Here is a 25,134-nt window from a genome sequence, read left to right as displayed (position 1 = left end):
GTGAACCTCAAAAGATGGATCCGTATGTTCAACCGTTATGGAATAAGTTTAGCCATGCAGATGAGGAATCAACCTCGTCTGATTTATTGTCTAGTAAACATAGATTTACCCAAAATCTGAAATAAAAGACTAAGCCTGATTGAGATAGATCTCTGCCCTTGACCTTCAATCCTTCAACCTTGTGTTAGCTTCTCCCTTGGCTGTCCTGGCCCTTGAGTAGCTTCAGCACCTTGTGAATTATGAGATGATTCCACTGAATTATGCCTTGGGTATTTATAACCCCTAAAGATGTTGGTCGGTTGTTTTATCAGGGTCGGTTTGCTGAAAAGAGACCCACGACATGTTTAATAAGCATTAAATGCTTATATTGCCATCATTTCACACCTACTGCATTGGCCACCTGGTTGGGCTACTGTCCATGCTGTTTGGGCAACCCCTATGCTCTGGCCGCCTACAATCCTAGCTGCTCTATGGGCTAGCCGACTGGCTGGGCTGGCCCAAAGGCTAGTCGGCTGCCTAGACAAGCCCTCTTGGGCTGGCCGACAGCCTGCACAACCCCTCCTTGGGCTGGTGGGCAAGTCCTGGGGCCTGCCTGGCCCCTCTGCACAAACATGGGATATAATACCCCTTTCTGGGGTAGCCCTAAGGGATGCCCCCTTCTACATGCAACCTACATGCCCTACACAGATGTCTAGCATCTGGTCACAGACCAAACACATAGAGCAACTGACATCATTCCAGAGGTAGACTCACAACACAGACTGGCACTGTTTCATGTGCAAGACAATGCACACCTGACCTTGGACGCATGTGCAGGCCAATGCACACCTGACCTCGGACGAATGGAGTGGAACCCTGGCTGACTCATCCCAGACTGGGCTCACATGGGAGCAATTTTCCACCCAGGTCCTGCACCTTCTTGTTCAGATATGTCTACCTGGCATCCAAGTGCGGGATGCACGTGACATCTCCTTCTGCTTAACTTGACGGAAGCTGCATAGCCTCCAAATAATCCGTCAATAAAGCCGGATAGTCGTCGAAGAACTCTTTGGTCCCTCAGTCCTGAAACTTTGTGAGGAACTATCTTTGTCTTCGGCATGTGCCATGTTTGAAGCGGTGCAAAAGGATCTGTTCTGGAACCATCACTTCAGCTATCTGGTTCCACTTCGTCTTTCACTTCTGAAGGGATCGGACCTACATATGGTTTTAACCAACTGACATGCAACACATCGTGCATAGTCCAACTCGGAGGTAGCACCATCACTTCAGCTTCATCAATGATATCTCGTTCCACTTCGTCTTTCACTTCTGAAGGGATCGGACCTGCATATGGTTTTAACCGACTGACATGGAACACTTCGTGCATAGTCCAACTCGGAGGTAGCTTCAACTGCATTGAAAACTCATTAATCTTTCTCTGGATGGGGAAAGGTCCGAAGCTCCTGAATGACAACTTTGGGCATCGCTTGCCCACCTGTTGCAACCTTCGCTTCATAATCCGAAGATACACCCAATCACCTTCCAAAAACTTCATATCCCTTCAGTCTTTGTTGGCCTGTAGAGTGTAGGCCTCCTGCGCTTTAGCCAACCTGTCTTTTACTGACTCCAAAATCTCCGAGTAAGACTCCGTCAATCTGTTCGCTTCAGGTACTGAAGACGAGATCCTGGTCAATAGCGACTGGAATGGTCTTCCAAACGCTGCTTCATATGGAGTCCTGCCAATAGCTAAGGAAAAAGAATCATTCAAAACAACTTGAACTAAAGGTAAATAAGATTTCCACTTACCTTGCTATCGTAGACATAACACTTTGGCACATCAAAGGCCAACTGGTTGTAGATTTCTGTCTGGCCGTCCGTCTGTGGGTGAAATGCACTGGAAAAATTCAATTTAGTACCAAAGTTATCAAACAATGCCCTCCAAAAATGACTGGTAAACTTGGCATCTCCGTCTAACAGTATGGTCCTAGGGATCCCACCAATCGGGTACCAATGCCGAATGAACAAATGAGCAACGTCTTCGGCGGTCACATTGGCCCTGCATGGAATAAGCATAACAAGTTTGCTAAATCTATCAACTTTAGCCAAGCACTGAGAATTACGCTTACCCGGACTAGGAGACAGGTTCGTGACAAAATCTATCGAAATATCTTAGAAAGGTTCCTCAAGAATTGGCAAGGGCTGTAACCCTCCTATCTTCTTCCCACGAGGAGCTTTCACCTTTTGACAAATATCACAGTGTTGTACATATGAAAACACATCTCGCCTCATCTTTGGCCAATAGTATTGCCGTTCTAACTTCTCCAAAGTCGAATTCATGCCCTTATGACCACCAGTAATGGCATCATGGGTGTCGTGGAGAAGAGCTGCCTTAAACGACTTCATGACACACAGTCAGCCTTTGTAGAAAAGCCAACCATCGCGTATCAAAAACTAGCATGGTCCTGTGGCATCCAATGCATGTTCCCACTGTGTACCGAATTTCTCGAAATCGAGGTACAAGTGCTTCATGTTATCTAGTCCCGTACCCATAAGGTCAAGTCTAGTGGTCTGAATCAAAGTCACCTCTCCCTTCTTGCTCAAAGCATCCGCCACTGGATTGGCCTTTCCTGGAAGGTACTCAATCGTACCACCAAATTGCTGGAATATCTCGCTCCAGCGGCGTTGTCGGTCAGTCCATTGTGCACTTGGCGTTGTCTGAATCCAGCGTAATGCCTGATGGTCCATGCGAACCTCAAAGTCACGGCCATAAAGGAAATGTTTCCAATGTTTCAAAGCCTGTATAACTGCGAGGAGTTCCCGATCATAGACCGAGTAATTCTTTCCTGAGGGCAGTCTAAGGGCAGTAACTAACGAGACATGTAAGCTACTGGATGACCATTCTGTTGTAATACACCTCCAATTGTGATGTTACTCGCATTGGTGATCACCTGGAACGGCTCGTCCCATGAGGCAGGTGCTAGACAAGGCGCTTCTGACAAAGCCACCTTGAGGTTCTTGAATGCCTCCAACGTTCGTGGAGTCATTCGAATCCGCTACCTTTTTGTCTTGACACCCTTTAACAGATCGGTGAGATCCGCCGAGAGGTCAGAAAACTTGTCTATGTGGGTGGAGTATGCCTGACATATACCCACAAAGAATCTGATGTCATAAGCAGTCTGTGGTACTTCCCAATTGACAATCTCAGCCACCTTGTCCGGATCAAGTCGAATGCCTCCTGCACTAATTATATATCCAAGGTAATGAACCTCGAACAAATAAAATTCCGACTTCTTCTCATTGACGTAGAGCTCGTTGCTTTCCACAGCAACTTCAAGACTTTCTCCACATCAATGTCATGCTGCTCAACCGTAGCTGAAAATACCAGTATGTCGTCCAAAAATATGAACACACTCGAAACTCCCGAGCAAGTTTCCATATTGCCTTTCCAAGGCAATGAACTCGGAGTTGGACCGCCAACTCCAAGAATTGTTGCAATCTGGCTTCATCTGCCCCAGCGTGTCGCCATTTGCAGCACCGATCCTGTTTGTCAAAAAGAAAGATGGGTCTTCTCATTTGTGTGTCGATTATCGTGCACTCAATAAGCCAACTATCAAGAGTAGATTCCCGATGCCTCGAATAGATTATATTCTCGAGAGGCTGAATGGGACTAAGGTGTTCTCGAAACTCGATTTGAAGAGTGGGTACCACCAGGTGAGGATTGTTGAGGGGGACATCCCTAAGACAGCCTTCCGTACGGAACGGGCCCACTATGAATTTGTGGTCATGCCTTTTGGCTTGACGAACGTCCCAGCCACATTCAACCGCATGATGATGTGGGTGTTCCTAGAATTGATTGGAGGGGAGGGAGATTGTCCCGAAGAAAATCTTCTGGAACTTTTCATGGAGAGCCAAATACTTCTCGAAAGCATTGGCTACCGTCTAGGCAATCTAGATGTAAATCATCGCACAATGTGCACCTTTCCTGATTGCTCGTTTAGCCTGAAAGTGGCTGACGAGCAGTTCGGGATTTCTGGCTCACACTTCATGGTCACTCGGGCGTTGGACACATTCCAACTAATCTGGAAAGTGTGCTTGCCCCACTTCACATCAGGTAAGAACTTGTGAAACCACTGAATGCCCAATATTATGTCTGCTCCTACAAGAGAGGCAACCATAAAATCACGCACAAACTCTATGCCTTGAATAACTAACTTAGCACCAAGAGCTTCATACTTGACGCTCGTCGTCATGCCTCTGCTAAAACCCTCAACTGGCTTGTCTATCGAAGTCAGGACGAAATGGGCACGCCGAGTAACCTGTTCCGTGACCACGTCCTCCGTGCTACCACTGTCAAACAAGACGACGACTCTCTAGCCACCTATGTAGCCAAAGGTCTTAAGCAATTCGTTACGCTTGTACTCCTGGTCATGGGCGCCCTTCTCCTTATCTTTGAGCTCCCGGCTAATGATTGCTCCAGCCAAAGCATTGGGATTCAAAGAACTAGGGACAGCCACTAAGGTCTATGTGGGAGCTCGGCTCACCACTGAAGCCGTGGAGGCTGAGGCGGCGGTCTTTGGAGCGGTAGTCTTCTTAGGACACTCTCGAGAAGTGTGTCCTTTTGTATGACAAAAGAAACACCTACCCTCCTTCCCTCCTTGTACTGAGCAATCTCTTCAGCACTCAACTTGCCACCGGTCTTGCCTGCCTCCGCTTTCTGGTCTAGAGTAAGCTTGAGCATATTAGTCGAGTTCTTGGAGCCAGAGGCTCTCGTGCTCTGTCTTGGGAAAGACCTCGTCTATTTTTGGCCTTTTTCCCCCGAGGTGGTAGCCTTGGGAGTAGCCGGCTCGGAAGTCTTGGACTTTTCGCCATTGTGCTTCATTTTCGCACTGCGCAAGCGAGAGTGCGTCTTCGAAGATGGCTGGCCTAAACATACGCACCTCCCATTGGATTTGCTTGTCAAGACCATGCAAGAATTGCCCTTTCTTGTCCGTATCAGATAAGCCCAACTGCAAACATAAGTTTGAAATTTTATTGGCAAACTGAAGGACTAGTTGCGCGTTCTGACGCGCACCCTAAACTCGTCTTCGAGTCGCTCAAGGTAATGGGGCAGTACAAACCGCTGCTTAAGGTCGCGGACAAACTCGTCCCAAACATAAGCTGCCATACCTAATCTGGTGTGGGCATGAGCCCACTGGGTCCACCAAGGAATGGCCTCACCTTCCAAGTACCAACTAGCTAAGATCACCTTGTCAGTATCATTTTGTTACATGCGGAAGCTCTGGGATGCTTCTTTCAGCCCTAAACACCACCTAGAACATGCTGATGCAAAAACGCAAACAGAAGGGAGAGTAAAGAGAGAGAGAGAGAGATAGCTGGAAATTCAGTATTTCATATGGTACAAAAAGGTACATAAATCCTTGCAGCCATGGGCTGCCTCCCATGAAAAGGTAAAATACCTAAACAAGTCCTAGTTCTATGACCCAACTCAAAAGGACTTGAATGAATCTGACTATGAGCATTAGTGCCTTTATATAGGCCCCTTGAAGTGACTAGAGGGCTGACCGACTGCAGTCGGACTAGCCGACAGGACACTTTAGCTTCACGACCTGATTTTCCTTGCAGCTGGCAGCAGCTTCTTGCACTTCTACGCAGACGACAGGTCTTCCTTGTCCTTCTCCTAGTCTAACACTTGCCAAATCTGCACTTCATGCTCCAAAATCCCTGGTTCTAATCTTTTCTTCTGGCTGCCCCTTCAGGACTAGCTTCAGGACATGTCCATGGGCAAAACCTTTGCACATGACATCCCCCTCTACTAAACTTGATGATGGGATTCCAATCTGTTCTGTCATCAACCCATTCCTTCCCTGGAGTCCTTATGTCATCCAATCCATCTCTGGCAACCCTTTTCACTGAAAACCCGGCCCGGTCTCCAAATCCACCCTAACTCTAAATAAGATCTATGCATCTGTTCCATCCAGTCCCCAATCCGTTCCTACCATGTCTCTGAACACCGTCTTGGTCTTCATTCCTCAGAAATGAGTCTGGCACTCTCACTCCACCCCCTTGGAGGATCATCCTCCCTTGGAACCGTTGCCCGGAAGCCTTTCCTGGCTTTCAGGACTGCCATCCCCTTTGGGCTTTATGGAACACCACCAACCAACCTCCCGGGAGTTCTTCCCGGTCTTGTGTTCCCTGCCTTGGGCCTCTTACCTGTGCACTTTCCTGTACCTTGGACCTGTACACCTTCATATGGGACTGAATCAGTGTTTAGCCTTGCTGAGCCTAATGCTCTGATACCAATGTTACATGCGGAAGCTCTGATAGTCTTCTTTCCTGAGAGATGAGTCTGGTACTCTCACTCCACCCCTTGGAGGATCATCCTCCCTTGGAACCGTTGCCCGAAAGCCTTTCCTGGCTCACATGACTGCCATCCCCTTTGGGCTTTGTGGAACACCACCAACCAACCTCCTAGGAGCTCTTCCCAGTCTTGTGTTCCTTGCCTTGGGCCTCGTACCTGTGCACTTTCATGTACCTTGGACCTGTACACCTTCATATGGGACTGAATCAAGGTTTAGCCTTGCTAAGCCTGATGTTCTGATACCAATGTTACATGCGGAAGCTCTGGGATGCTTCTTTCAACCCTAAACACCATCTAGAACATGCTGATGCAAAAACGCAGACAGAAGGGAGAGTAGAGACAGAAAGAGATAGCTGGAAATTCAATATTTCATATGGTACAAAAAGGTACATAAATCCTTTGGCTGCCTCGTAGAATACCTAAACAAGTCCTAGTTCTATGACCCAACACAAAAGGACTTGAATGAATCTAACTATGAGCATTAGTGCCTTTATATAGGCCCCTTGAAGTGACTAGAGGACTGTCCGACTGCAGTCGGACCAGCCGACAGGACACATTAGCTTCACGACCTGATTTTCCTTGCAGAGCTGACAACAGCTTCTTGCACTTCTACGCAGACAACAAGTCTTCCTTGTCCTTCTCCTAGTCCAACACTTGCCAAATCTGCACTTCATGCTCCAAAATCCCTGGTTCTAATCTCTTTTTCTGGCTGCCTCTTCAGGACTAGCTTCAGGACATGTCCATGGGTTGGGCAAAACCTTTGCACATGACACATTTTTTCTAACTGTGGCAAAGTAAGCTTCAAATTGATGCAACCATGAATAAAGAGTTGTGGGGTCGAGTTAACCATTATACTTACTAAAATTCATTTTCTCAAGAAAATGATTTGAGGAAGCCTCTGGTGTCAATCTTGCGTCCAAAGCCACAAGGTATCGCTCATGTTCTACGCGTCGCATGGCGTCGTCTTCACGTAGTCGGATCTCCAATGCATGCATTTACAACTCAAGCATTGAACTCGACTGCGATCGTGACCTTTCGAAAGGGTCCCTGTGTAGAGGATCTGGAATCTGGGAAACACAGAGAGAGGGAGGAGGAGACGAAAAACGCGGAGCTGGAGAACGGGTGCGCTCTTCCACAGCCTGTATCTGCGCCTTCTGCTCTTCTAACTTGGTACTCTGGTCTACAATTGCTTGCATCATCTGTTGGAACATCTCTTTTACACTCATACCTGATGCCCTAGCTGGACTGCCTGGTGCACTTTGGTCCCAAGGTTCTTGGTCTCTCTCGCCGTCGTAGCTCGCCATAGTAGGAAAATGCACCTCCTTTCCAAAGCGCAATCTGACCATCCACTATGTGTGTGGGAGGCTTCCGGAGGCTTCCGGAGGCTTCCGGAGGCTGAAAACCAGCCGACCTTCGAGGGACAGGAGTCACTCCGAAAGGGGTGGTCCACCAGAATCTGAAAACCAACCACAAGAGCGAGAAAAAATTTCTGGTTTCTTGCTGAATCTTTACACTTGAAGTAGGCTCTAATACCACTGTAACATGCGGAAGCTTCGGGGGAGATCGGTAACTTCAATGCTCAGAAATCAGCACACGTTTCACGACGTAAATAACGCACAAAAAAATAGAGAGAGAGAGGGAGAAGAGGACACAGTATTGGGTCCCGTATACCCTCTGTAGGGCCCCTACCACGCATAGTTGCCAGGCGTTTCATGAAACGCATTTCAAAAACGTTTCATAAACGTTTCTTTCAAATCCCAGACGTTTCAAAAACGTTTCATACAAAACAGGGGGTTACAGGTCCCAAAATTTATATATAAGTTTATAATATGTAAAAACTATGTTGCCTTCCCTACAAAACAATACTAAACATCCATCATTTACACATTAAAGCATGTTTTCCAGTTAAAACTAAAGAATCTGGGTAAAAAACGCTTAAATCATACAGTTCCCAGGTGGACACGAATGAAACGCGTTGAAACGTTTACGAAACGTTTCGTTTCATTCAAACTGAATGAAACGTGTTTCATTGCAACTATGCCACCACGGATGGTGTATATGCTTTTATTAGAATGATGCAAAATCTGAAATAAAAGACTGAACCTGAACCTTCTTGGCTGAGATAGATCTCTGCCCCTGACCTTCAATCCTTCACCCTTGGGTTAGCTTCTCCCTTGGCTATCCTGGCCCTTGAGTAGCTTCAGCAGCTTGTGAATTATGAGATGATTGGACTGAATTATGCATTGGGTATTTATACCCCCTAAAGATGATGGTCGGCTCATGCACTGACAACAGATAAAAACCAAGAGATGGGACAAAAAGAACCTGGGAGGAATGCTTCCCCCCTCTGCCATCGGGAACAATCTCTAACCTGCCCTCATTGTGATGTCATGTGCATCACAGATGCCATGGACATTCTCTGGGCTAGATCCAGAAGAGGCAAACAGATAAAGACCATGAACCAGTAGAAGATAGGTAGAACCAGAATGTAGGAGCTTCAGGCATAGCATCTGAGGTGGACATGGAGCAGGACAAAGTGGGATCATGGAGGGAAGCAGACGGCTGAAGCGCATGATCCACATAAGGGGCTGTCGGCTGATTCCAGAAGGGCCAGGGGCTGAAGCGCATCATAAAGTCAAGAGCATCTAATAAAAGAGCATGCGTTTTGGTACTTTTTGGCAGGGCTGCTGGCCGACCAGCAGTCGACCAGTTTCTCATGGATCCCAAGGCCTATATAAAGGCACACTTGCTCCTTGTTTTATTCATTCAACCCACTAGGGGTATGAGTCATTAGGAGTCCTAGTCTAGGGCAGAATTTTGGTGTGTTATCACCTTTTCAAGGAGGCAGCCAAGGGCTGCAAGATATGTACCTTTTTGTACCATAGTATATACTGAATTTCCAGCACTTCTCTCTCTCTCTCTCTCTACTCTCTCTCTACCTGCGTTTTTGCATCAAATGGTGCGTTTTTGCATCAGAAGGTTTCCAAGAGTGTTTAGGGCTGAAAGAAGACTCCCAGAGCTTCCGCGTGTTACATTGGTATCAGAGCATCAGGCTCAGCAAAGCTAAACACTGATTCAGTCCCATATGATGGTGTGCAGGTCCAAGGTACAGGAAAGTACACGGATTCGAAGCCCAAGGCGGGAACATAGATCGGGAAGAACTCCCAGGAGATTTGTTGGTGGTGTTCCACAGTGCCAGATGGGGATGGCAGTTCCGTGAGCCAGATAGGTTCTCAGGTAACGGTCCCAAGGGAGGTTGATCCTCCAAGGGTGATGTGAGAGTGCCAGACTCAGTTCCAGGAAAGAAGACCAAGACGGTGTTCAGAGTCAGGGCAGGAATGGATTGTGGACTAGAGGAAGTCCAGATGCATAGATCCTCATCAGAGACAGAGTGGTTTGGAGAACAGGCCGGGTTTTCAGAGAAAAGGGTTTGCCAGGGATGGATGATGACAGAGGGACTTCGGGACAGGATTGGGATGATGACAGTCATCCAAGAGCAGGTTGGATTCCCGTCATCAAGTTTAGCAGAGGGGGATGTCATGTGCATCACAGATGCCATGGACATTCTCTGGGCTAGATCCAGAAGAGGCAAACAGATAAAGACCATGAACCAGTAGAAGATAGGTAGAACCAGAATGTAGGAGCTTCAGGCATAGCATCTGAGGTGGACATGGAGCAGGACAAAGTGGGATCATGGAGGGAAGCAGACGGCTGAAGCGCATGATCCAGATAAGGAGCTGTCGGCTGATTCCAGAAGGGCCAGGGGCTGAAGCGCATCATAAAGTCAAGAGCATCTAATAAAAGAGCATGCGTTTTGGTACTTTTTGGCAGGGCTGCTGGCCGACCAGCAGTAGTGTACAGACAAGAGATGACTGCTAACAACTTTCGCCTTGGCCTTTACCGCTACCATGATCTATTCTCTATTATGGCATCAGTTTGTCAATAAGAGGCTCAGCAAATTCCCAGAGCAGTGCTTGATGTGCTTCTTCCTCGCATCACCGACGGTCCTCTTCCTTGGCCTCTCGTATCTGTAGGACTATACTCTCCGCTAACTGATGGATCTCCTCTCGAAGTTGTTCGATCTCTTCTTGCCTTTGCTGAGACCCCTCCTTGCGAGTCTCCTCCCCCTCGTTGATGCCTTTCCTTCATGTCTTCAAAGCTCTACATCAATGCTAACACCTGCTGAAACTCTATGTTCTTTACACAAATACCTGCCATAGATACACGAGAAGAAAACATACGCACCTTTGTGGTTAAGGACCGTTAGAATTTATGCATCTCTGTGTAATTGGGTTGTAGCATTTATTGGACATTTATTGTATTTCTCCTTGATTTGGTAGGTCATGAGCTGGTCGGCCTGCTTTAGTGCAGTCGGCCAGGTCATGCATGCGCTATATAAGGAGTTCCCCCATTTTTCACTTTATTCATCCAATCCCTTGCACAAGTTCATCATTCTCTTGCTTGGCCAATTGCCATTGTAAAGCTTCAAGCTAATATAAAAGGTGATCTTGTCCACAAGCTCTCTCTACTCTCTCTCGTCTTGTTTATGCTTCCGCCTGTGCATTCTCCAACATGGTACCACTCACTTAGGTTCAGGCTGCTCCATCTATTGCAAATCTGCCCACCGTCTCTTCTGTGCCTTGAGTTTTCTGCCCTAGCTCCTCCTAGCTGCAGATCAGTCCTATTCAATGGCTGCGTTTTCTTGCCTTGCTGTGTTTTTTGGTCGACAAGTTGAAAGTGGGATCCATGGGGAAAGTGATGGGCTTACAATCTGTCATCTTGAAAGCCTCCCGCAGAGCTGAGAAATGAATATGCCATCTGAGCGCTAAAAAATCTCCAATCCAAGAAAGAAGTGAAGCAACCCAAGATATTTCATCTCAAATTCCTGGCTGAGGGCACTTAGATAACTCATATAAAACGTTCAACTCCAAAGCCGCATATACTTATAAAATGCTCGGCTCGAGCATTTTTGGCTCGGGCAACGAAGCTGCACTCAGATATAAAACGCTCAGCTAAAGCAAGGAAGCCACATATACTCAAATATCAAACGCTCGGGCAAGGAAGCCACATATGCTCGGATATAAAATGTTGCCCCCTCCATCCACAAACTGGCCAGCTTGTAGTGTTGAGATATTGAGCTCATCTAGTGAGGCGGTGGACACTGATGACCCGCCTGGGGGATAGGCCCCACACTTACACCACTGGCATGGTTGGTGAGATCATGGGTGATATGCGGCCAGTGGGATGACAGGCTATGTGACAGCCATTCTAGAGACTGGCATAGTTATAGGGCCAGCTCATTTAGTTGGTGTCATGTGCATCACAGATGCCATGGACATTCTCAGGGCAAGATCCAGAAGAGGCAAACAGATAAAGACCATGAACCAATAGAAAATGGACATGGAGCAGGACTTGGAGCAAAGCATGGATCAGAGGGCTGTCGGCTGCAAGAAAGAGGATGCTGGTGGCCAGAATAGCTGTCGGCTGACGTCAGCAGAGTGGGCAGCAGCAGGCGCATCAAGGACATGGATGAGATCCAGTCGGCTGCATTAAATGGATTTTAATGAACTAGTAACTGGCCGACCAGCAGTCGGCCAGTTTCCCACATACTCCCAGGGCTATAAATACGGCTCCTTGCTCCTTGTTTTATTGATTCAAACCCACTAGGGGTTGGGATCACTAGAGGTCCCATAGGGGACAGGTTTTGGTGTGTTATCACCTTTTCAAGAAGGCAGCCAAGGGCTGCAAGATATGTACCTTTTTGTACCATAGTATATACTGAATTTCCAGCACTTCTCTCTCTCTCTCTCTCTCTCTACTCTCTCTCTACCTGCGTTTTTGCATCAGATGGTGCGTTTTTGCATTAGAAGGTTTCCAAGAGTATTTAGGGCTGAAAGAAGACTACCCAGAGCTTCCGTGCATTACATTGGTATCAGAGCATCAGGCTCAGCAAGGCTAAACGCTGATTCAGTCCCATATGATGGTGTACAGGTCCAAGGTACAGGAAAGTACACGGATTCGAAGCCCACGGCAAGAACACAGAAGCGGGAAGAACTCCCAGGAGGTTTGTTGGTGGTGTTCCACAGTGCCAGATGAGGATGGCAGTTCCGTGAGCCAGATAGGTTCTCAGGTAACGGTCCCAAGGGAGGTTGATCCTCCAAGGGTGATGTGAGAGTGCCAGACTCAGTTCCAGGAATGAAGACCAAGACGGTGTTCAGAATCAGGGCACGAATGGATTGTGGACTAGAGGAAGACCAGATGCATAGATCTTCATCAGAGACAGAGTGGTTTGGAGAACAGACCGGATTTTCAGAGAAAAAGGTTTGCCAGGGATGGATGATGATAGAGGGACTTCGGGACAGGATTGGGATGATGACAGTCATCCAAGAGCAGGTTGGATTCCCGTCATCAAGTTTAGCAGAGGGGGATGTCATGTGCATCACAGATGCCATGGACATTCTCAGGGCTAGATCCAGAAGAGGCAAACAGATAAAGACCATGAACCAGTAGAAAATGGACATGGAGCAGGACTTGGAGCAAAGCATGGATCAGAGGGCTATCGGCTGCAAGAAAGAGGATGCTGGTGGCCAGAATAGCTGTCGGCTGACGTCAGCAGAGTGGGCAGCAGCAGGCGCATCAAGGACATGGATGAGATCCAGTCGACTGCATTAAATGGATTTTAATGAACTAGTAACTGGCCGACCAGCAGTCGGCCAGCTTCCCACATACTCCAAGGGCTATAAATAGAGCTCCTTGCTCCTTGTTTTATTGATTCAAACCCACTAGGGGTTGGGATCACTAGAGGTCCCATAGGGGACAGGTTTTGGTGTGTTATCACCTTTTCAAGAAGGCAGCCAAGGGCTGCAAGATATGTACCTTTTTGTACCATAGTATATACTGAATTTCCAGCACTTCTCTCTCTCTCTCTCTACTCTCTCTCTACCTGCGTTTTTGCATCAGATGGTGCGTTTTTGCATCAGAAGGTTTCCAAGAGTGTTTAGGGCTGAAAGAAGACTACCCAGAGCTTCCGCGTGTTACAGTTGGCTTCACACTATAGAGAACCCTAGTATGTATTTGGTTGAGTACCTTTCATATTGTGTGTACTCTTATCTTTGTATATAGTGTGTTGAGTGTTGAGTGAAGAACATGGTTGATATATACGTACGTACGGATCTGATCCGTACCGTACGGCCGTACTGTACGGATCCGTACGTGTACGGATCGATCCGTACGTGAGGGTTTTTTTTGGCTGAAAATCGACGTGCGTGTCTGAATGGGCGCCCGCCTGGCAGCTGGCCTTTGGGTACATACTAGGCCTTTCAACTTTGATTATTGGACTCCAGAGAGCGTGCATTACAGAGAGGCGAGAGCAGAAAGTTTTCGAAAGAGACCAGGCGACCACAGCGTTGGAACTTTGGCGCCAGGCGTGCGTGTAGGTAAACTGAGCATCTTCCTCTCTCTCTCTTTCTCTCCCTCTTGAGTCTTGAGTCTTATCTCTTTCTCTTGCATATGTGCTGCGCACTTGGCAGGTGCAGACAAAAGTCTCAAGAGCCATCATGCCTAAGCCAACTAACCCGTATTGGCAAGAGCACACCAATGTGATCCGCATTGTCAACACGCCAGGGCAAGCTGGATCTGGCACGCGACGATGGCAATGCAAGTATTGCAACTTTCAGCTCACCAGTACCATTTCTCGCGTCGTTATGCACTTGACAGGCATTGGCACAACCAATAACTGTGCAGGGTGCAAGACAGTACCAAAGGACATTAGGGATAAGTTGATTGCTGAGAATTTTCCAGCAATGGGTGCAGGGAAAAAGGTGAAAGGTAGTCAACAGACACAGGATGCTCTCCATGATGCACTCTTGGGAGACTTGGGTGGTTCTTCACAGGTTCAGGAGGAGCAGCCCACTGGCAGTAGGAAGAGGGCTCGTACCATGCATGAGCAGCAAGACTATGTGGAGGATGATGGAGAGATGCATGCACCAAGGCAGACTACCTTGCCTTCTCGAGTGGCCTCTCTTTCTTGGGTGAAGGAGCGCCAGAAAGTGGCTGAGATGGAGATTGCTCGCACTCTCATTGAGTGCAACATCTCCTTTCATGTCTTGAGGACTGAGCAGTGGCAGAGGATGGTCAGAGCCATAGCCCAGGTTGGACACACAGAGGATTGGTCGGGGTTGGAATACAATAAGATGCGGACCACTACGCTTGAGGAGCAGAAAGCATTGATAGATAAGGCATTGGTACCAGTGAAGGCAGGTTGGGGGCAGTTTGGGTGCACCATCATTTCAGATGGCTGGAGTGACATTCGTAGGCGACACATCATTAATATTCTTGTGTCGTCTTGCCTTGGCACGTACTTCTTGCGTGCTGTTGATGCAGGAAAGGCTGGAGAGCGGATTACAGGTGAGTTTATCTATGAGCACATCCGGCAGGCTATACTTGAGGTTGGCCCAGAGAATGTGGTGCAGGTTATTACTGACAACGCCTCCAATTGCAAGGCTATGGGTGAGATGATTGAGGCAGAGTTTAAGAACATTGTTTGGACTCCATGTGCAGCTCACTGTCTTGACTTGTTGATGGAGGACATTGGGAAGTTAACATGGGTGTTGCCTATTGTTTCCGATGCCACAAAAATGACTACTTTTTTCCGCAAAAAGCACAAGGCATTGGCTATCTTTAGGAGTCACAGTACACTTGACATGGTGCGGCCCTTGAAGACCAGATTTGCATATATGTATCTTGTGTTGCAACGACTCTATGCAGTGAGGGATCCACTTCTACAGACAGTAGTGGACCCGAAGTGGAGAGAGATGCATCACGCACAGGAGGAGTCCACTAGATACATACAGCGGCGGGTGCTTGATGAGTCCTTTTGGTCGGAGGTGCAGGCTATGATAGTAGCATTGCAGCCAATTTATGTGTTGCTGCGTGTCACAGACATGGAGGGCTCCACCATGGGCCTAGTCTATCATCTCTTCTTAGAGATGAAGACACACATCAGAGGCTGCAGATCACTGGCGCTTGATCGGTATGTACTTGCTTCTGTAATGATTACTCTATTAAATATTTAGTATAATACTATAATGTATAATAGTAAATACTATAATCAAAATTCAGCCTGTTAACTAATGTTGCGTCAATGCTTTTACAGTCGGGAAGAGATCTTGGCTATTGTAGACAAGAGATGGACATTTATGAGTCGGCCCATTCATGCGATGGCTGCATTGCTTCATCCTTTCTACAAGAAGCCAACTCTTTTTAATGACAGGAGTCTACTACAGGGCAAGGATGCGTACATTGGCTTGATTTGCGAGGAGGATGAGCAGTTGGACATTGATGCAGAGCTCGCTAGCTATGAAAATAATTTAGGGTCATCCTTTACTAGAGCTGTGGCGTTGAGGCCGGAGGCAACGAAGTTCTCTCTTACATGGTGGCAGAGTTATGGAAGACAAGGTCTTCCAAAGCTCACTCGTATCGCTTTACGTGTCCTCTCACAGGTAAAGTTTTCTATCTTTACATTTTCCATACATGTGTTATGGACCTGGGACCATGGTTCATTGTCCAATGTCTATTGTCTATGACCATGTCCAATGTCCATTGTAATTTGTCACCATTGACACGTCACAATGCACATGTGACATGCAGGATTGCTCTGCTGGTGGATGCGAACGCAATTGGAGCGCTTATTCGCTAATTCACACGAAGATCCGTAATCGACTCAGCACTGCACAGCTAGAGAGATTAGTCTACTGCCGAGCAAATATGAAGCTTGTGCGAGATTACCACGCTTTGGGGACACCCAAGCAGGTTAGAAAGTTGAAACTTTGGGCTAGCGTTTATACATATTACAAGCGAATATTTGTAATTACTAATTACTACTTTCTACGATGTTAATAATGTGAACACTGAATTGCATTTTGTTTTTTAACAGACAGATCCATCAAAATTGAAGTTGGTCTCGGAGGGGAGTGCAGAGGAGACTGAGCAGCAGCAGCAGCAGCTTGTGAGAAACGATCAGGAGGAGATTATTCGCATGCTGCACAGAGAGCTGGAGAGTGTGGATCGACGTGTGACGAGGTCACGTGCGCGAGTTCTCAGTCTCCCGTTAGTCGGGCGAGATGCAGGTCCAGAAGTTTCACGACGAGAGACCATTCGGCGAGGAAAGCTTCCTGTCCGTACTCCTCGGAGACGGGCAAATGAGGCTGTTCCTCTCATTCAGCCTACGGAGGATGATGATCCAGGACAGCAGAGTATGATGGCAGAGCCAGAGTATGATGAAGAGGGCAACGTCCTGACAGATGGGGACTTGCTCTCTTCAGGAGTGTCATCATCCTCATCCGATGAGGAGTTTTGAGATTCAGAGAGTAGAGTCTCGAGAGTCGAGTCGAGACTCTTTGTTATTGCTTAGTGTTTTTTACTTTTGAGTCTTGACTCTTGACATCAGACATTTATGATTTGTTATTTGTATGCTCTAGTATGAGCCTTTTAGGTTGACATCAGACATTTGTTATTTGTTTGCTCTAGTATGAGCCTTTCTACGTCTATTTTGTCTTGACAGCCATTGTGTCAAGTATATGATGTGTGTTTTGAAATTAGTACCTACTACATGCAAATTGGTTTATTTTGATTCTTGAATGTTTTAAACTTTTATGTACCTTAAATGTAGAAAGGTGTTGAATGTCCTATTGTTTACCAATGGTACGTATTTTTACGTACATAAAAAATTTTACTGTACGGAACACCGTACAGTACGTACATATACACAACGTACAGTACGTACACATCAACCTTGGTGAAGAAGAAGAAGATTTTCAGCCTCTCACCTTGTGTGCTCTCTTTTAGGGTTTTGTGAGTGTGTGTGTGCTTGCAAGAGCTCAAGCTCTCTTCTCCCCTGCATATTTTCATGGTATCAGAGCCTGGTTCATGCTAAGGGCTGAGCTGTAAGCAAGAGAAGCATAGGAAGCGGTACTAGGGTAAGAGCTTCAACTACTCTTCCCTATTTGTGTTGGCAATTACACCCTTGTCGGGAGCTCTACGGGAAGCACCGGCAAACGATCTCTGATTGAGGAGCTTTCTTCGCGAGAGTATCATTTCAAAAAAAAAGAGGGTAAGTAATTAGAATGGCAAAATGGTGACCCATGAATCGTGACTCGTGAGACATGATGATGAAATCATGTGAGTGAAATACGTACCGTGCCACACGAAAAGCAATGTGGTCATGAAAAAAGAAGCGGGCCACCGCGGCATCAACCTCCTCCTCCTTTTTGGGATCCCAACTCCCCTCAAGAGAACTTTGCCGATGAGAGAGAGAGGGTGGACTAGGTTGCGGCATTGAGAAGGCAGCTTGTGTGAAGCCACAAGTAGTGCCACGAGGAGGACGTGGTAGAGGGGTAGATGAAGATGCACCACCACCCGATGTAGAACCTGATGTTTGGGTTGGAGTGACATAAGTGTTGGGATCCACTCCACGCACCCTTTGGCTTGCATTCAAAGCTTGATGGGCGGCAAGCTTTGCAAGAAGCTCCTTTCTTATCTCCGGTGTGACCCGCTCACAAAATTTCCCCTCATGACCGGCTCATGCAACAAATGGGCCCGCCCCACCCACACGCTTATATGGGCAAAGCTTGCATGTCCATGGACGTGCACCCCCCGCATGAGTAGGAGGCTCGAAGTTGACCTCATCCCACCATGACCACCCATCCGTTCTACTCCTACCGCCCGCACGAGAAGAGGATGCCATGAATAGTTAGTAACTTAGTAGTAGTCCAGTAGAAGAGGGTGGAGAGAGCTTAGAGGGTAGAGTAGGAGAAGAGGTAGAGGGAAGATTGAAGTAATCTAGTAGAAGAGGGTGGAGAGAGCTTAGAGGGTAGAGTAGGAGAAGAGGTAGAGGAAAGATTGAAGTAGTCTAGTAGGAGGGTGGAGAGGAAGGTGGTGGAGTAGGAGAGGGTGGAGAGGAAGCTGGTGGAGTAGGAGAGGGAGATAGTGGAGAGGAAAGCTTGAGTAGGAGAGGGAGATGGTGGAGAGCCTAGAGGTACATCATCATTCATGGAAGGCTTGAGCAATGAGTAGAAGAGGAGTAGCATAAGCCCATTATATAGCATATGGCAGCTCTCTCTCTCTCTCTCTCTCTCTCTCTCTCTCTCTCAAACTCTCAAACGGCCAGCCGCCAACGGCTAGTAGCCGTTACCCGAAAAAAAAAACGGCTAGTTTTTTGTAGCCGTTGCGCCGTTGCAGGCGTCCCCCGTCCCCGACTGACAACGTCCCACCGTCCCCTCCGACGGGAACGCCCGTCCCCTTGCCACGTCCCCTCCATCCCGTCCCCTGGGCCGTCCCGCGCCTGCAGTTAATCGGGACGGCGTTCCCACATCCCACGTGGGCGTTCCGCCGTCCCCCTGTCACTATGTAGAGGAGGCCGTGGACGCGGTCAAGGAGGTGGCCGAACAGATAATCAGAATTATGGCCAGCAGCAGCAGCAGCAGCAACAACAGTCCCAGAATTCACAACAACAACAACAACAACACGCAGGTGGAAGAGGCCAATTCAGAGGCAGGGGGAGTCAAAGAGGTCGTGGAAATTGGCAAAGGCAGTATAATGATACACGTGGATGCTTTTATTGTGGTAAGCCTGGACATGTGCAGGCAGATTGTTATAAGAAGCAGGCTGACATGCAAAATGGAAAATTGCAACAAAACAACTATGCATCCTCGAGCAGAAACAATGAGGATAATGAAAGGTTGTTTGTTATGCAGCATGTCGTTAATGCCATGTCTGAAAATGTTGAAGCAGCACATAAAGATGATGTATGGTACGTTGATTCAGGTGCTTCGAACCACATGACAAGTCATGGGGAGTGGTTCAAGGAGATGAAAAACCTTGAAAGACCAAGTTTTGTGGAAACAAGGGATGACACTGCTCATCCAATTGCCCATGTTGGAGATGTGCCATTGTCTATGCAGGATGGCAAAGTGAAGTAACTTGCAAATGTACTTCATGTTCCGAACATAACAAAGAATCTAGTTTCAGTTGGCCAGATGATTGAGCAGGGTTTGCAGGTTCGATTTAACCCTGATGGTTGTTATGTTGAAGACTTTAAAGACAAGTGCACGTTGGTTGCAAAAGGCAACAGAGTGGGCAAAATGTTTACGTTGAATGTAAACATTCTGAAGTGAGTGGGCAGAATGTTTACGTTGAATGTAAACATGCCTGATGTGAGTGCTGCGATGTTTGCAAATGGTTCATGAATTGTTGCAGACACAGACATTTGGCATAAAAGAATTGGACATGTGAATGTGCAGAGAATGAAGTCTATGCAGACTAAAGGAATCGTGACAGGGCTCCCAAAATTTAAAGTTGAAGGTATGCAGAGAATATGCTAAGCATGCCAATTTGGAAAGCAAACAAAGCATGTATTTCCACATAACAAAAATGTGAGCAGAAATGCACTAGATGTTGTGCATTCAGATGTATGGGATCCTACGAAGACCATGTCTAGTGACATTTATTGATGACCACACAAGGAAAGTGTGGATATACTTCATGAAGGATAAGAGTGAGGTGTTCACTCACTTTTAGAATTTCAGAGTTATGGTTGAAAAGCAAACAGGAAATATGTAAAGTGCCTAAGGTCAGATGGAGGGGGAGAGTACTTCTCCACTGAGTTCTTTGAATTTTTGAAGAAGAATGGTATTCGGAGACAGTTTACATGCAGATACACTCCGCAGCAAAATGGAGTTGCTGAGCGGAAAAACAAGCACATTGCTGAGATTGCACGAGCATTGATGGAAGAGAAGAATATGCCGCATAGCTATTGGGCTGAGGCTGTTTCTACAGCAGTTTACATCATGAACAGGACTCCAACTGCAGCCATACATGATGTAACTCCAGAGGAGAGGTTTACTGGCAGAAAACCTGATTTGTCTCATCTAAAAGTTTTTGGATGCATTGCATATGTACATGTGCCAGATGAGTTGAGAACTAAGCTGGATCCAAAAGCTCAAAATTGTGTGTTTATTGGATATTCCCTTGAGCAAAAGGGATACAGGTGTTATAACCCTGCTACACGTGAGTTGAGGGTAAGCAGGGATGTTGTCTTTGATGAGATGAGCAGCTGGTATGCTGCTGAAAAAGAAGCTATTGGGGCTGATGTGAGTGGAAATGTGGTTGCACAGAATGGAAGTCACCAATCACAGTCTTTGAGTGGACCAAGAGAGTCCTCATCTACTGGTTCAGTTGATAGACCATGGAGTGGCAGGCTGCGTCATAATACCAATCCTACAAATGTGATTAGTACATCACATAAAGGCAAAGAGAAAGTGCTTGAGCCCCTTAGTATGCCTGACATTTTTGCAGAGCATTCTCATGTTGATGGAGAGTCTAGTGACTCAGAGATGAGCCTTGATGAGGAGCTTGGGATCCCAGCTATGAGAACACCTGGTGTAAAGAAGGCTATGGAAGCCATGAATGCAAAGCTGCGAAGATCTGAAAGAGTGAAGAATCCTGTGCAGAGGTTTACCTATGATGGTTATGTGGCACATCACTATGCATACATGGCAAAAGTTATACAGGTTGTAGAGCCCACATGCATTGATGAGGCTGTTGGAAATGTGTGTTGCGAGAAAGCTATGGCTGAGGAGATAGATGCACTATATGGAAATGAGACTTGGGATTTAGTGCAATTGCCTGAAGGCAAGAAAGCCATTGGATGCAAGTGGGTGTACAAAGTAAAACATAATAGTGATGAAAACATAAGCAGGTAGCCAAAGGATATGCGCAGACATATGGCATTGATTATGAGGAAACTTTCAACCCAGTTGCCAAGATGGCAACAGTGAGAGTTGTGATAGCAGTGACTGCGTCAAAGAAATGGTCTTTACATCAGATGGATGTAAAGAATGAATTCTTGCATGGGGATTTGCAGGAAGAGGTGTATATGTTGCAGCCACCTGGTTATGAGGATGTGAGTCACCCCGAGCATGTTTGCAGGTTGAAGAAAGCCTTGTATGGCTTAAAACAAGCACCAAGAGCATGGTCTGACAAGATTTCTGAATATCTTGTCACTATTGGCTTTCATGTAGCCAATGCAAATTTCTCGCTGTATGTGAGACACAGTGATAGAGGGATTGTGCTTGTTGTCATCTATGTAGATGACTTGATCATTACGGGGGACCATGATGCAGAGATCTTTGATGTAAAGATCTTACTTAGACAGAAGTTTGAGATGAAGGATCTGGGGGAGCTCAGATATTTCTTGGACATTGAGGTGATTACGTCACCACATGGTGGTATTGGATTACTGCAGAGACAGTATGGCTTGGACATGTTGTCCAAGTATGGTATGACAGGCTGTAAGCCTATCTCAGTGCCATTGGATCAGAATGGCAAGTTGAGTGTAGATTCAGGAGAGATTTTGGAGGATCCTACTATGTATAGGTGCATAGCTTTGTATATGGTGTGTTGAGTGTTGAGTGAAGAAGAAGATTTTCAGCCTCTCACCTTGTGTGCTCTCTTTTAGGGTTTTGTGAGTGTGTGTGTGTTTGCAAGAGCTCAAGCTCTCTTCTCCCCTGCATCTTTTCATGTAGCACCCCCCTGGAGGCACCCTTCTGAAGCGTTTTGCTCCAAGGGATAGCCACCTACTGAATAGGGCTGCATTTTTGTTGAATCCGGCTGTCCTTATGCTCTCGCAAATCTGACCTTTGAGTGCCCACCAGGGTATCTATAATTCACCTGGCTAGGTGTGCACTAATTAAGCACCATCTCATAAATGATCAATCGACTGGTCACGAACACCGATGCCCACAGGCACAAATAGGCCCTATGGATGCTCGGAACAGCCCTAAATCAGCATGAACAGCCCTTGGAAGAATTTGACCAGCTCAACACAGGCTGTCCAGTAGCATGGGCTGATCAAGGGAAGTACACACTGACCGTAAAGCAGCAATTCAGCCACATGTCGATGATGTGGCACCGGTGGTGAAGTGTCCTTTTGCAACGGCATTGCCAAGCGATTGACACTTGGGCCGTCTTTTAGGCTCAAGGGTCAAGGCAGAGAACCTTGATGTGCACAAACTTGAAGCTACACATGAAGAAACCAAGGTTTTCGTTCATGCATAGACTTCAATTTGATGCAGGATGCCCGATTTTGGAAAAGCCCTAGTTTCTTGTGGCTCTGGGAGCTCTAATTCGTTGATTTTCTTTATATTTGGGAAAACCCCCAAATTTGCTGAGGCAATGCCTCCGATTTGATGATTTAATCAACATTTATGGAAAAGCCCCAAATTTACCGAAGTGGCCCTCAATTTTGCAAATTTGCCCTAATTTTTTTAAAACCCCCAAATTTTGGAGAATGCAGGATCTTCAACTTGGCTAATTTTCACTGATTTCTGCAAAAACCCTAAATTTTGAAAAATGTGGGAGCTCTAACTAGACGATTTTTACCGTATACTTTGATATTTGTAGGTACTGGTCGTGCTGTGGAGCCGGGCTGAGACACTGTCACTCACTGCCAACGGGCGAATTACTAACGTCGTGTATAGGAACGATTGGCACAAGTAGAGCAAGAACATCAGATGGGGGCAGTGATGCCTGTAGGTGTGAGTGATGCTGGGCAGTGGCAGCAATTGCAATATCAGCATATCAATGAGAAGAAGCATAGCAGGGGCGTTGGGCGCCACCAGCATAGATGGCAAGCATGCGGTTGCAGTACAGCAGCACCAGGCTGCTAATACTGTGCATGTGGTAGCTGGCTATTCGCGAGAGAATCTAGGTGGTGGCGAACACGAGAATATCGGCGGCCTGTAAAGTTGGCTGCTAGCGACGATCTCTCACAGGCAACACCATCAGCAATTGTAGGCAGCGGCAACTAATGAGCAAAGGCGGTGAAGAAAGTGAGGTGACAAGTGGACGAGATGGCTATGGCGGGCTGCTAAGGCACAGGCGGGTAAGTTGGCCCGACCGCCACTGCAAAGGAGCGCACAGGAGCTGAGGCATGCAGATTTAGACGATGAGCAATCTCTCAAGCAATGCCAAATTGCTTTGGATCTGACAATTGCTGCTCACCGCCGTCACCATTAGCTGACCAGAAAAAATTAACACTAACTAGGCTAGAACCCACTCTCATACCATTGTTGAAATTAGGGTTATCACAGACAACAGCGATGGAGGCTTGAAGATATCCATGTTGGTGTGTGTAAGTAACAAACTCAAATGGAGAATTCAAAAAAACTTGATCAGGACTTTTCTTACTCATCTTGAGTTTCCTAGAAGTTGGAGATTATGCTCGATTGATTGTTGATGCTGCCACACTAGCCATATACCGTTTCAAGATCTTCTCGAAATATGTCTCAAGACACTATCTAGAACTATTGTTTGTCCATCCCATGCTTGAAGCTCTTCAATGTTCCCTCTTGAAGTGTAGCTCATGTCGATAAGAGGAATCTCCCTACCTAAGATCCAACTACATGCACAAAAACTAACGCTAAATCTATGTACTCAGCTAGTATAGCATGCAGCCAGTATGATTGTGTAACAAGCAGCAAGGCCTTCTTTATGTTAGTGAGCATGAAGCAATCCACTTTAATCTTTAATGTGGGAGAGAGAGCAAAGTCGACACAACACCAGATTGGGTCCCAAGTTCCAACTACCCACCTTAAGGGGCCCCTCCTGCAAGCAGGAGTATTTGCTTCATTACTTTGGAGAACAACTTTACAATGCAGAAAACTTAGAGATGACGGCTGACTGTGGAATGCCATACGCAAGGACGAGGTAGACCAAATGTCAATTGACCCATTGGGCGGCCTGAAGACAAATTTGAAGCCACTATGCACACCCAGATCTGCTAAGGGAGATGCAAGACAAAAGGTTGAATGCTGAAGAGGAATTTGGGAAGCCTTGGACTGAAGCACAATGAAGTGCTTTGCTGAAAATATGTATGCACAAGTCTTAGAACTCAAGCACACATGTTTCTGCTCTTGATCACTATTGAGAATATGAAAGAACGAGATGATTTATGCAAGGAGTGAAGGGTGTGAGGGCAAAAGAGACCAAAGGACCAAATATACAAAAGATCAGAGCAAATCACACAGCATGCAATGGTGATATGTATATAAAAGATGAAGTCTAGTACATGAGCTCTATGTGAGACGAGAAGGCTGCTGTCCCAAAAATGCAGATGACAATCCCAAAGTAAGCCTGATGTGAGCGTCGATATATGCCTGATGTAGGGCTGAGAAGTAAGCGCTGATGTATCCCTGATGTAGGGCTGAGATGTAAGCGCTTATGTCCCGATGGCTGCTGATGAAAAACGCAGAAGTGAGCTGTGGTGAAAAACACAGATATATGCACCATGGACCAGCAGCAGCAACTTGTGATAAAACGCAGAAGAAACACTGCAGATGAACACGTCCAGTTCAGCACCAGCAGGGAAGGGTTCCACCTGTTTGTAGGCGGCCTATTCCAACACCAGCAGCCAGTACAGAAGCATGCTGAAGTGCTGTCCTAAAGTGGGCGATCAATCCAGCAGGAGGAGGGTAAAACACTGATGAGCAGTGGACGCCTAGCCGATCAGTAATCGTCAGTTGGTGGTGAGGTTTAGGAGGCGTCTCATATTTATATGAGGGCAGGGTGCTGCAGATGAACACGTCCAGTTCAGCACCAGCAGGGAAGGGTTCCACCTGTTTGTAGGCGGCCTGTTCCAACACCAGCAGCCGGTACAGAAGCACGCTGAAGTGCTGTCCTGAAGTGGGCAATCAATCCAGCAGGAGGAGGAGGGTAAAACGCTGATGAGCAGTGGACGCCCA

The 25,134-nt window shown here is 46.8% G+C and overlaps 2 protein-coding genes across 3 annotated transcripts in view; one reads left to right on the top strand and one right to left on the bottom strand.

The window, feature by feature from the left end:
* The window catches only part of LOC147613973 (zinc finger CCCH domain-containing protein 37-like), an 86,021-nt gene that overhangs the window by 47,491 nt on the left and 13,396 nt on the right, over positions 1–25,134 (bottom strand). The window lies entirely within an intron of this gene.
* On the top strand, positions 13,488–16,901 carry LOC147613974 (uncharacterized). Its single transcript, XM_086781962.1, has 4 exons — positions 13,488–15,368; positions 15,492–15,837; positions 15,986–16,147; positions 16,272–16,901. Exons 1-4 carry the CDS (start codon positions 13,894–13,896, stop codon positions 16,692–16,694), a joined length of 2,406 nt encoding a protein of 801 aa, XP_086638088.1. The 5' UTR covers positions 13,488–13,893; the 3' UTR covers positions 16,695–16,901.

This window comes from Cibotium barometz, chromosome 43, assembly GCF_041138505.1.
Source record: "Cibotium barometz isolate CiBa-2024 chromosome 43, ASM4113850v1, whole genome shotgun sequence".
NCBI lineage: Eukaryota > Viridiplantae > Streptophyta > Polypodiopsida > Cyatheales > Cibotiaceae > Cibotium > Cibotium barometz.
This window is presented reverse-complemented; position numbering and strand designations above follow the sequence as displayed.

Coding starts and splice junctions, on each gene's coding strand:
- LOC147613974 (XM_086781962.1), top strand. CDS start 13,894: ATGCCTAAGCCAACTAACCCGTATTGGCAAGAGCACACCAATGTGATC. Junction 15,838..15,985: donor CTTTACGTGTCCTCTCACAG/GTAAAGTTTTCT, acceptor TGTGACATGCAG/GATTGCTCTGCTGGTGGATG. Junction 16,148..16,271: donor CTTTGGGGACACCCAAGCAG/GTTAGAAAGTTG, acceptor GTTTTTTAACAG/ACAGATCCATCAAAATTGAA.